General features: G+C 39.6%; 1 protein-coding gene across 1 annotated transcript in view; it reads left to right on the top strand.

Annotated features, from left to right (window-relative positions):
* RALGAPA1 (Ral GTPase activating protein catalytic subunit alpha 1) overlaps positions 1–13,896 on the top strand; it is a 131,305-nt gene that overhangs the window by 46,051 nt on the left and 71,358 nt on the right. Inside the window, exons 15-18 of the mRNA XM_063439456.1 lie at positions 787–1,024; positions 1,145–1,303; positions 3,235–3,375; positions 6,490–7,803. Coding sequence (XP_063295526.1) covers positions 787–1,024; positions 1,145–1,303; positions 3,235–3,375; positions 6,490–7,803 — 1,852 coding nt within the window. The remainder of the gene's footprint in view (positions 1–786; positions 1,025–1,144; positions 1,304–3,234; positions 3,376–6,489; positions 7,804–13,896) is intronic.

Consider the following 13,896-nt stretch of genomic DNA (forward strand, 5'->3'; position numbering starts at 1 on the left):
GGAGTACTGTACACAGTACTGGAGACCCTATCTTCAGAAGGATATTGATACGTTAGAGAGAGTTCAAAGAAGGGCTACTAAACTGGTTCATGGATTGCAGGATAAAACTTACCAGGAAAGGTTAAAGGATCTTAACATGTATAGCTTGGTGGAAAGACGAGACAGGGGGGATATGATAGAAACATTTAAATACATAAAGGGAATCAACACAGTAAAAGAGGAGACTATATTTAAAAGAAGAAAAACTACCACAACCAGAGGACATAGTCTAAAATTAGAAGGACAAAGGTTTAAAAATAATATCAGGAAGTATTACTTTACTGAGAGGGTAGTGGATGCATGGAATAGCCTTCCAGCTGAAGTGGTAGAGGTTAACACAGTAAAGGAGTTTAAGCATGCGTGGGATAGGCATAAGGCTATCCTAACTATAAGATAATGCCAGGGACTAATGAAAGTATTTAGAAAACTGGGCAGACTAGATGGGCCGAATGGTTCTTATCTGCCGTCACATTCTATGTTTCTATGTTTCAGACTGTCTTTTCTGCAACACAAACAGATCTAATAATCTATCCAAAAAAGCCTCCAGGCCCACTACTCTTTTTAATGCTAGTTGAGGAATAGCATTGATTTGTTTTTCTGTAAATGTAATTTTTTCAAATCTTATTTCATTTTGCTATTTTGAGGCTTACTTGTTAACGCTTTACGATCTTAAGTAGATCTGTACAGTTTCTCTGCTTGGGAGACCTTGCACATATAAATTCGAATATATTTGTTCTTATACCCTAGACTTTGATTGTGGCCTGGATCAAGTCAAGCCTGCATGTTAGTGTTTCTCGGGAATTGTGGGATGATCTGCTAGCGGTTATGTCCTCGCTGACTTACTGGGAAGAGCAGGCTACAGAATGGGCCCACACCATGGAGACTCTGACCAAAGTTCTCTCCAAGAATGTCTACCACCTTGATTTGAACGAGCTGCCTTTAGACAAGCTGAGTGAACAGAAGCAGAAGAAACATAAGGGCAAAGGTCAGATCTCCAATTTAATTGGTTTTATTTAATTTATTTTCATTTGTTTTTTGAGCCTCACTTTGTAGTGAAATTCGTTTGACTTACACGTCCTTTTGTTTGATGTTTATCTGCTTGCAGGACATGATTTCCAGAAAGTCTCTGTTGACAAGTCAAGCTTTACCCGAGGCTGGAGCAGAGAACAACCTGGTCAGGCACCTATGCGCCAACGCAGCGCCACTACTACTGGATCCCCTGGCACAGAGAAAGCCAGAAGCATTGTGCGCCAGAAAACTATTGGTATGTAAATCACATTCATGAAATATATAGACACTTTTTTTCAGCTGATATTTTATCTTCATTTTCATAGTTTGACATCTATAGCAAGGGAACTATTGTGATCGCAACTTTAGGGAGAGACACATAATTGGCGCAGCTTTAGCTTTTTAATATATGAAGATTCTTTATGCCCGAACCATTGCGGTACACCCACAGTACTAATCATAACTCAGCACCTTAAAGGATCACCTTTTATAATTGCAGATGTATTGGTACAAAGCACTCTTCACTTACTGTCAGTGCTCACATTGTGTTTTACAAATCTCAAAGCCATAAAGTATCCACCCAGGTCCATATACACACAGGTAGTAAAGATCTATTTAACTTCATTTTTTATTTTGAACTTAAAAAACAAATTGTAAGGCTTTTTTAGCCCATTGTTTACCATTTATTTTGGTTAAGCAAGTGTTTTGTAGATGGGTTTCTCAATATTTTAATAAATATCGATTTGTTTTATTTAGTATATTACAGGTAAAACTTAAAAAGAAAATATATATTTCTTTCCTGAATCAGTTTCTCATGTTGTAGGTTAACACAAACTGCTGCATTTCTAGGAACTATTTTACCTACCTCTGGAAGGCAAATGATTGCCATCAAATTGTGTTACATTAAAAGCCAGGTTTTTCAGTATCAAGAAGTGCAGCCCACATATTTCAGGGTAGGATGATCAACGTGGAGAGCCTAGCTGGGAACAGAACCAATTTGATAACAATACATTTATATTGATCTGAATGCCCAAAATACTAAAACTGTCTTCATTTACTTTCTGTTAAAACAGATACTATCATTGTGATCAACTTTTGCTGTTGTGAGATCTCTATAAATGTACGGGTAGATTAATGAAATATATTCATTTTCTCAGGATTTTGTACAAGTCTTTCTTACATTATGCCACAGAGCACACATCACAAACGCATAATAAGAATTTGAGTCAGTTGTAAAAAGCAAATTGTTTTATATGCTAACCACAGCACAACGTTTTCAGCAGGCTGCTTATATAGATCACTTTCTTAATTTAGAACCCCTTCCTTTCTTCTCTCTGTACACTTATGAAATTAGGAGACCACTTAGCTCAGAGGTCTAGCTTCCACTTAGTCTGTCTGCTTTCATGTGCGTTCAGTACATTATTGTGTTATTGACTGTTTGTGGTATGTTATCTCTCCTGTCTCTCTGTTTTGTATTTGTCATTGCTCCACCCTTTTTGATTTCATGTTTTTTTTATTCATCTTTTCTCCGCCTCGTCCCTAGAGAACAAAGTGATGGACTGGAATTATTCACTAAACACTGTTGACAACAGAGATGCAAACTGTAAACCATAGATGTCCGGTTGGAAATTTCTTCCAACTAATCTTTAATTGTTTAGATTTAGCATCTCTGTTCTAAAACGAGATGTTGTTGAGTGAGTAATACCCAAATCGTATAACCTCCTTGTAGAATTTCCAGTTCCCCAACGTTTTTCTGGGCACCATCACTTTTGCGTACTTATGGATTTCAGGTGAAATGTTCTGCCTTGCATTATGTAGATTTGACATAAGCATTGCATTCAATCCTAAAGGAACTTCCTTGGTTGTTTACTGGACTTCTCTTTCCCAAAGATCTAGTCTACCTACTGCATGACAGAACTTTTCCTGCACTGCCCATCAGCCTACATAAATGACATGTGCCCAGGAAAACATGGCAGATCTGAAAATCCCACTTTTCCGTTCCACTGTTTTGTTTCTGTTTTTCCACTTTCTTGCTGCTTCTTGTGGTTTTTCAGCTCTCTCATTGGTTACTTTTCTTTCCTCTCTGGCCCCTCTTCTCCCCAATCTCTCCTCTCTATCTGTCTTTATCTCCCTCTCTTTTCCTCTTTCTTTCTTTCTTTCTTTCTCTCTATCTTTTTCTTTTTAAAGCCATGAGGAGCCGATCCATTGGGGACAGTGCCCTGCCATCCGCCTCTATCCGCAGCGCTAAAAGTGCACCTGTCCTGATTCATCCTTCCAAACCCCTTCCGCCTGATATTGTTCTCACTCTGCTTTCCGATGAGCTGTCAGGTAGTGGCACCTCTGTCTGCACTCCCATTTCACTGTCTGCAGCCCGTCTTACCATTCAGAGAACAGTTTGTTATTGCTTTTAGTTGCCAGCGGAAGGGAGATGTCGTGTTGCATTTTTTTACTTATGTGCACGCCCTCTGTCTGATTCACAACTAATCTGCGTCCGTTAAGTGATTCTCAAACTTGCTAATTGCTATTGTACCATATCTAGCCTGGCTGTCAAGTGGTAGTTTGCCAGCCAGGCTTTTGAAGTGGGAACTGACATATAATTTCTCTTCTAATGGATTCTAAGCATTATAATTGTCCTATATTTGTTCATTGAAGTCGCATAAAAGAATAGATATCTGAATGACAATCTGACCATGAAAGATTGCATGTATTATAGCCCATTTGTGTATTATTTTGTAATGTTTACATTGAAATAAATTACTTTTTTCGAGCAGCTCCTTGCATGCCCTTCCTCTATGGGGGCGACCATATTTTATCCTCTTTGATTAAAAGCATCGTTTCTTTGACCAAACCCCATTCAGGCAATTAATCGCTCGAGTGCTTTCTAGAATCCTGACATCATGCACAAATGTTTGGCATCTCTAGAATGTACTTTGGATGATTTAAGACCATAAAATTGTAAGTGGTGTTTGTAGATAGTCAAATGTTTCTGATCAAATAGAGCTTTAAATGACTACTCAGTTGTGGTAAGCCAGAAGATAAAATAAAGAGAGATGAAGCTCTATACATTCATTACAAAATTACACAAACCGTTCTATTACCTGTAATATTTTATTTTCAGTTATAATGATTACAGTTATTTGAAATCATTTTGGAAACTGGACACATTTTTTGTTAATTTTAGTTTCCCATTAAAATTATAAAAATTACTGGAGAGGCAAAAAAAGTTTGAGAACACTTAACAATAATGAACTGTAAGCATAATGTTTCTGATTTAGTTGGTATTTTCATTTATTTTCTAAGCCATAAAAAAAATAAATGTATTGTTACCGCAGTCGCATTGTAAGTTCTAAGTTTCATATTCCTGTCTTTATTTGTGATCTGGTTAGGGAATGTGTTTTTAACTGATTGATTTTGTGCAATTTGATACTTAACAATTCCAGTATAATCTCCCAAGAGTTTGCCCACTAAACAAGTGAGATGTCAAATAAGCACTAAAAAAAAAGCTCCACTTTTCACAACATACCAAATCTGTGCACTGTTTGCGTTCATTTGTCTTCTCCACAAATATGAGTGAGATTTTTGCTGCGCATGCATAGAAATTAAACAGGGGTAGAACAGCAATCTGCTAGGGTCAAATTGTTACCTGTAAATATTTGGACTGTCAACAGTAATTGAAATGTGAGAGAAAAAAAGTAGGAGAAATCTGTATTTGACTACTCCAAATGCACAAGGCTTGTATTCTGCCATAATTTCATAGATCGTTATTTGGGCTCTTCTACAGGAACTTGTCAAAACCACCGGCAACAATGAATGGTGCTTTTATTAATTCTCTAAATTTCTATAATATTTATTCACTGAACCCATATTTGTGGAGAATTAGCAAAGAAATTGCACGATTTAGACTAAGCTGTGTAAAAATGAAAAAAATGAAAAAGATTTCTCCCCCCCCCCCCCTTAATTGGCTATTTTGGCCGATCTTTTTTGCCGTGTGTCCCTTATTATAGAGGACTAGAAAATGACCACAAACATTTAAAATGCTACGACTGTAGGAACTGCCCATTGTTATGCACATATGCCATCATTTTTAAGATTGTGCTGTAAAGAGTGGAAGATGTCAAAGAAGAATATTTTTTTTGGAATAAAGCCTTGAAGGATCAGACCGTAATGACGTAACATTACTCGCAGTGTACGATTTATGCAAATGGAGCAAAAACGAGCTTCAGAATTATCATTTATACCAGAACCCAGCCACAGGGTGATCACATGGGGACTGCTAAATGGACTATAAATGTATAGCAAAATTATCTTTTTTTTTTTTTTTCAGTTATGTTGGCAAGCAATGATTGTAATAAAAGCCAAATTCAGTTGACTTTTTATAAAATCTAGAATTAATTTAGAGCCAAGTAACATGCAGCTCTCTGGCTGTTGAATTACATCTCTCATTATTGTTGAACATGGCTGCCGTTTGCCCTAATCTGCATTATGCCTCCCTAAGTTGCCCATTATTATTTTTTGGGGGGGGGGTAAATATGTTTGCATTAGCTTCCGCTTCCTGCCTCTGCCTGTCATATGCATGCAGATAATTTATATTACTAACGAAAAGGTCGTCTGGCCCAGTTTATTAACTCATGTCTCCTGGGCAAACCTAATACAACCGCTAAAAAACACTCTACCTGTGTATAAAGAAGTCTGTGTATATTCAAAATAGATTCAGTTAAAGCACTGTTAAAGGGTAATTCACAAAAAAACCAAATCGTATTGTACACGTAAGTGAGAATAACTACTCCAGCCATATTCGTGTTAGTAGTAGCATTAAAGTGTCAGCACTTTTTTTTTTTTGCAAAACAAAGTATGTATCATGTAGTGCCACATTCAATTACATTTTGGACCCCATGCCTGTTTTTCAGCTCCCTTTGATGATCTGCACCATGTTTTAGTGTATAATCCTGTACAGGTTATTGTGCACTACAGTGGGCTTTTTCAGGAACATAGTTTTTTTTTTTTCTTTGTCTTTTTGCAATTGTATAAATTACAAAAGACAAAAGTGATGTCATCTGTTAGAACATGGTAACGTTTCACATTGCAAATTGGCCTGACATTGTTTCCACAAACGCATCAAGCATTGTTTCGTTACATTGTTCCTTTAGTGATCTCTAAAGCAATGTGCAGATGCAAGCTTATCTTTGAAGAATAGTTAATTTAACTTTGTAACGTGGCTAGTGATTTATTGGAATTATTATTCTAATACAGTAAGAATAGTCTTCTTTCTACACAGCTGCAAGGTTTGATGTTCCAACATCTGTTTTTGTATATACACTTAACTCCTGCGTATTAAGGTTTCTTTACCTGTCTTTTAAACCATTATTGTTCTGTTGTTATTCTGACAAACGTATGTTGTTTGTTTTTTGTCTTTCTTTTTTTATTTTATTTTTTATCTGACAGATATGGACGATGCCACCACACATTCGCGCCCTCCAAGGGTAAGACATTATTCACAGAGCGAGGAGACTCCTAGTGAGACGTTTGGAGCCGTTACTGAAGAGACATCAACACTGCCTCGCAGTAGCAGTACCTCTGACATCCTGGGTCCCTTCTCAACTGAGAGAGCCAAAGGTGCAGTGCCTGTTGCTGATCGTCCCTCCCCTCTGGTTTCGGACCCCCCTTGTTCTAACACACACTGGCAGGAGGCACCCCTAACCCAAGTCGACGGCAGCATTTATGACCATCTCTGCCAGCTGGCTGGCTCAGCTGGATTAACAGATGCAGCTATGGAACAGGGCTGGTATGAAGAGTTAGAGGGTACAGATCTTTTGCCTCATTTAAGGGAGTATCTAAAGGAACATGAAATGCAGTTGCAAGAGGGAGAAAGAAACAGGACAGGATCTGGCATAAAAGATTCTAAAGTCGAGTATTGTGACCAGGTAGAAGCATGCAGCAGAGCTGAGGCTCCTTCACTAGGATTCCACCATACAACTCCCTCAGACCAGACCAGTAGCAGTTTAGTGGGCGAGGGTTGTTTATCTAGAAAACCTGGCGGGATGAAAGTGGCAGGTAGGTCAAGAGACCTCCATGTTAGAATTCAGGCTGATGTAGAAGGATCAGATAGTGATAAAGGAGGTCTGGCACAAGGGGGGAAAAAGAGGGTTCTTTGCAGACAATCTGCCGCAGAGGAAGATGAAACATCTGACTGGGCATCTTCCCAATCTCACCATTCTTCAGGCAGTGAACATGGGCCAGTGATAAAGAACTTGTGCGATTCTGTAACACACAAGGCCAAAGCCATGCGTCGGAAACGCAACAGTGTGCAGGTCACTTTCCGCCCAGCCACTGAGGCAGTGCTTTTCTACAATTCAATGGAGAACAAAGATGTCCCTTGGAGGGTTAGGCTGCGGAAATTAAGCAGTTTAAGTTCTAACTCCCAGGTGACAGGAGAGCAAGGGAAGTCTACTGCATATGCAGCAATTGGCGCAGTTAGGATAGCATCGGGAGTTAGCCAACCAGGCAGTGAGCACACTGAGGTACATTTTCCTCCTTCACAAGTCCAGAAGGAATGTGGCCACACCAGGCCAAGAGCTAGAAGTCAGGAGCGAGCCCCTTCTCATGCGTCCTTAGGTGGCGTATATAAAACTGTTGTTCATGCTCTCTCAAAACCTAAGGCCAACGTGTCCGTGCCGAAGCAGCAAAGGATGGCAGCCGAGGCTCCACTGAAGGACCTGTACGGTCATGTTTTGGGCTATTTTGGAAGGAAGGCAGCAGGTGAGATCCCCCGCTCTGGATGTGTTCCCAGAGCACATGCAGAGACGCAACACCTGTTTGGCTTTGTATTGCAGCCGGAAAAAAAAAAAAAAACAGCTGCCAGCAATCAGCAGCTTCTTCTGGGATGACTTGCCGCTTATCCCTCACCTGTGCCTCGTTGACACCCTCTTTGGGATCTTTGCATGTGGCTTCCCTGTGGCTGATCTATCCTATGTTAAATAATAATCCTGATTCCCTCCTTACCTTTCCAGCAGCTCTGCTTTCTGTACTAATTTCCTCGCCTCCCTGTGAGATGAGTATAGTAATCTCCTGGCTCGGGAGCAATCAGTCCTGTGAATTGTTCTGTCTTGTAAACGTCTATTTTATTTATTTAGGCTTATTAACACTACAGAGTTTTTGTCTTGGGGCAATATAGAGCAGGAGGAGTACAATTAAGTTTTGTCGTTCACTACGACATCACGTGTGCAATAGCAGCCATGGCATCTTTGTCGAGACTTTTGTTTCTGCAGTTGTTCTTAGAATGTCAACGGCACAGGCGTTTAACTATGTACATTTGATAGTATCCAATTAGGATGCACGTTACACAGGCATACAGCTCAACAAAAAGTTTGAATATCTTTTGAAATTCTACGTATCCCACAAAATGCCAAAACCAGCACATGAGCCGTACAGGAGCACGGTGTGAAACCAGTCCTCATGACTCACCAACATTCCAGAATTTATATACACCAACACACATTTTATATAACTTACAGCTTTTGGCTTGCTTAATTACTTAGGTTTTAAACAAAAATAAAGACTTATTTATTCAGTAATCCCCATTTAGGCATTCCTTCAGTAGTGCTGTATGTGCACATGACCGTGTTTATAGCAGTGCAAGGGTTAAATTAATTTACATGCGCTCGCCACGCTACATGCACATTATGCTCCCCTTTCTGTATGACATCGCTGAAGGAGACGACCGATCCAGCGCAGAGGGAAACGGGCAAGTGTTAACAGGGTTTTTTACTTTTTCAACATCTGGGGAGGGGCGCGGAGGCAGAGGGACACTAGCATTAGGAATACAGTTTAGGGTGCCTTTCTCCTATTGATTCTTCTTTCTCTTTCAGAATCTGTTCTATTCTTAATTTCTGGTATATTTCTCTTTAAAACACAAGGTAAAATAGGGACTATTTTTGTCTTCCTTGTTTTCCCTATGCCTGACAAATGTGTTATTTTAAAGAGAAATAGATAAGGAATTAATAAAATAAGAAATTTTGAAAGAGGAAGAGAAGAGGAAACAATTGGAGAAAGGTATGTTTGAGGTGACACACTTTACGCAGCACAAGTCCTGTTTGCAAAATTTAATTCTTAATCCTGGTCATGCCAGATCATTTCAATACAGAACTCTGCCCAAACACATTGCGTTTGTCCTGCCTTAAAATATTTTGCAAGAGTTACTAAAATTTCTGTTGCCAATGTGTGATCAGATCTGTTGCCACGAGTTCTGAAAAATGTATGTTTCTGTTACTGTTTGTTAGCGTTTGCTTTCAGTGTTCCTTGTGTTAGTTTTGCGTGCCAACAGAAGTGCTGGTTCCTGGGAAACGTTACCTGGAGGGAAACTTGTAAACTGTTTTCCTGAGAAAATAACACTTGTATTATCAAAGCCTCCCAAAGCTTGAAATTGCTGTCATCCTTTCCAAAAACAAACCCGACATGCATGTACAATGCATTTTGTAGAATAAATTCCCCCCCCCCCCCATATTATAATAGGGGGGTGAATCTACACAATGTGAAACACTTAGAAAATGTGGATCCACTAGAGTCAATAGACATTTAATTATTTCCTATGGTGATTGCACCATATGTATACATCTGCTAAATAAATTTTTTTTGCTGTCAACTCATGTTACGGTACATGAGGCATCTTGATTTAATTTGTGGGCTCTGCCAGAGATACATTTCCCTTACAGTGGCTTTGTATTTGCTGAATCTAAGAGTGCTAGTAATCTGAGGTTCTAGGTATGTGCACTTAAACGTTTTTGGCATGCAAAAATATATGGACAGTTTTGCAAACGTTTAACAATATTGTGGTTTTACAAATATTTGTAAAGAACTGGAGCTCTTATCCCATTGGTGGTATCTTTTTCTTATAGGTATTCTAAAATAATACTCAGAACTCTGTTTAAAGATCTTTTAATCTGTTTAAGATGTGCAATCTTGATGGGTCCACCTTTGCTAATGAATCTATAATTATGCAGCACAGGTAGGTCTCTGCACCTACCTTATCTTATCTTGTCACCAATCACTTCTCTTTTCTCATTACATGTCACCCCTCCTGTCCATTCTGTGTGCCTTTTCCCATTCCCATTAAATATCCATTTTTCACTGACGCCTTACTCAATTTTCCTTTTATAATGTCCCTCCACTCCCATTCTATTCCACTTTACTCTTCTGCTTCCATCTCCTATTTAATTTCTCCCTCCTCTCCTAATTCCATCTTCTATATCTTCCACATCTGTTCCATTTCCCACACCAATCCATCCTCTCCTAATTCAATCTTCTATATCTTCCACATCTGTTCCATTTCCCACACCAATCCATCCTCTCCTAATTCAATCTTCTATATCTTCCACATCTGTTCCATTTCTCACATCACTCCATCCTCTCCTAATTCCATCTTCTGTATCTTCCACATCCGTTCCATTTCTCACATCACTCCATCCTCTCCTAATTCCATCTTCTGTATCTTCCACATCCGTTCCATTTCTCACATCACTCCATCCTCTCCTAATTCAATCTTCTATATCTTCCACATCCGTTCCATTTCTCACATCACTCCATCCTCTCCTAATTCAATCTTCTATATCTTCCACATCCGTTCCATTTCTCACATCACTCCATCCTCTCCTAATTCCATCTTCTATATCTCCCACATCTGTTCCATTTCTCACATCACTCCATCCTCTCCTAATTCCATCTTCTATATCTCCCACATCTGTTCCCTTTCTCACATCACTCCATCCTCTCCTAATTCCATCTTCTGTATCTTCCACATCCGTTCCATTTCTCACATCACTCCATCCTCTCTTAATTCAATCTTCTATATCTCCCACATCTGTTCCATTTCCCACACCAATCCATCCTCTCCTAATTCAATCTTCTATATCTTCCACATCTGTTCCATTTCTCACATCACTCCATCCTCTCCTAATTCCATCTTCTGTATCTTCCACATCCGTTCCATTTCTCACATCACTCCATCCTCTCCTAATTCCATCTTCTGTATCTTCCACATCCGTTCCATTTTTCACATCACTCCATCCTCTCCTAATTCAATCTTCTATATCTTCCACATCCGTTCCATTTCTCACATCACTCCATCCTCTCCTAATTCCATCTTCTATATCTCCCACATCTGTTCCATTTCTCACATCACTCCATCCTTTCCTAATTCCATCTTCTATATCTCCCACATCTGTTCCCTTTCTCACATCACTCCATCCTCTCCTAATTCCATCTTCTGTATCTTCCACATCCGTTCCATTTCTCACATCACTCCATCCTCTCCTAATTCAATCTTCTATATCTCCCACATCTGTTCCATTTATCACATCACTCCATCCTCTCCTAATTCCATCTTCTATATCTTCCACATCCGTTCCATTTATCACATCACTCCATCCTCTCCTAATTCCATCTTCTATATCTCCCACATCTGTTCCCTTTCTCACATCACTCCATCCTCTCCTAATTCCATCTTCTATATCTTCCACATCCGTTCCATTTCTCACATCACTCCATCCTCTCCTAATTCCATCTTCTGTATCTTCCACATCCGTTCCATTTCTTACATTACTCCATCCTCTCCTAATACCATCTTCTATATCTTCCACATCCGTTCCATTTTTCACATCACTCCATCCTCTCCTAATTCCATCTTCTATATCTTCCACATCCGTTCCATTTCTCACATCACTCCATCCTCTCCTAATTCCATCTTCTGTATCTTCCACATCCGTTCCATTTCTCACATCACTCCATCCTCTCCTAATTCAATCTTCTATATCTTCCACATCTGTTCCATTTCTCACATCACTCCATCCTCTCTCCTTCACAATTTTTTAATCTTCACAGCGCCATTCTGTCCGTCCTTCTTACTTCCTGTCCCTCTCTCCAAGCTTTGCCTGTACTGTTCTCAGTTTTTGAGATGTCAGAAGTCTACACTGCGTGCAGAATTATTAGGCAAATTAGTATTTTGACCACATCATCCTCTTTATGCATGTTGTCTTACTCCAAGCTGTATAGGCTCGAAAGCCTACTACCAATTAAGCATATTAGGTGATGTGCATCTCTGTAATGAGAAGGGGTGTGGTCTAATGACATCAACACCCTATATCAGGTGTGCATAATTATTAGGCAACTTCCTTTCCTTTGGCAAAATGGGTCAAAAGAAGGACTTGACAGGCTCAGAAAAGTCAAAAATAGTGAGATATCTTGCAGAGGGATGCAGCACTCTTAAAATTGCAAAGCTTCTGAAGCGTGATCATCGAACAATCAAGCGTTTCATTCAAAATAGTCAACAGGGTCGCAAGAAGCGTGTGGAGAAACAAAGGTGCAAAATAACTGCCCATGAACTGAGAAAAGTCAAGCGTGCAGCTGCCAAGATGCCATTTGCCACCCGTTTGGCCATATTTCAGAGCTGAAACATCACTGGAGTGCCCAAAAGCACAAGGTGTGCAATACTCAGAGACATGGCCAAGGTAAGAAAGGCTGAAAGACGACCACCACTGAACAAGACACACAAGCTGAAACGTCAAGACTGGGCCAAGAAATATCTCAAGACTGATTTTTCTAAGGTTTTATGGACTGATGAAATGAGAGTGAGTCTTGATGGGCCAGATGGATGGATTGGTAAAGGGCAGAGAGCTCCAGTCTGACTCAGACGCCAGCAAGGTGGAGGTGGAGTACTGGTTTGGGCTGGTATCATCAAAGATGAGCTTGTGGGGCCTTTTCGGGTTGAGGATAGAGTCAAGCTCAACTCCCAGTTTCTGGAAGACACCTTCTTCAAGCAGTGGTACAGGAAGAAGTCTGCATCCTTCAAGAAAAACATGATTTTCATGCAGGACAATGCTCCATCACACGCGTCCAAGTCCTCCACAGCGTGGCTGGCAAGAAAGGGTATAAAAGAAGAAAATCTAATGACATGGCCTCCTTGTTCACCTGATCTGAACCCTATTGAGAACCTGTGGTCCATCATCAAATGTGAGATTTACAAGGAGGGAAAACAGTACACCTCTCTGAACAGTGTCTGGGAGGCTGTGGTTGCTGCTGCACGCAATGTTGATGGTGAACAGATCAAAACACTGACAGAATCCATGGATGGCAGGCTTTTGAGTGTCCTTGCAAAGAAAGGTGGCTATATTGGTCACTGATTTGTTTTTGTTATGTTTTTGAATGTCAGAAATGTATATTTGTGAATGTTGAGATGTTATATTGGTTTCACTGGTAAAAATAAATAATTGAAATGGGTATATATTTGTTTTTTGTTAAGTTGCCTAATAATTATGCACAGTAATAGTCACCTGCACACACAGATATCCCCCTAAAATAGCTAAAACTAAAAACAAACTAAAAACTACTTCCAAAAATATTCAGCTTTGATATTAATGAGTTTTTTGGGTTCATTGAGAACATGGTTGTTGTTCAATAATAAAATTAATCCTCAAAAATACAACTTGCCTAATAATTCTGCACTCCCTGTATATGACAGCTGCCTCCCGCTGCTTATTCTTGTACTTTTTGAATTAAGAAACATAATTGGAAGGTATGTGACATAACATCATTGTGCCATCCACTGTGAAACTAATCGATCACGGAATGTGGCAGGAGTGTGTGATCTAGTCGTATCACTGCTCCAATGCCGCAAACATTATTGATGGGTGAGGGAAAACGTGTTACACTGAAAATACTGTTGGCGTAAGGATGTGGACAGTCACAGCAAAAATCCGTATTTAAAAGACAATGGAATAAAAACAAACGACTGGTGGCCTCAGTCCTTTTGGATACCCTAGCTTGATATTATTTTACATTTAGATTACATTTGTTCTCTTG

This window comes from Pelobates fuscus, chromosome 13, assembly GCF_036172605.1.
Source record: "Pelobates fuscus isolate aPelFus1 chromosome 13, aPelFus1.pri, whole genome shotgun sequence".
NCBI lineage: Eukaryota > Metazoa > Chordata > Amphibia > Anura > Pelobatidae > Pelobates > Pelobates fuscus.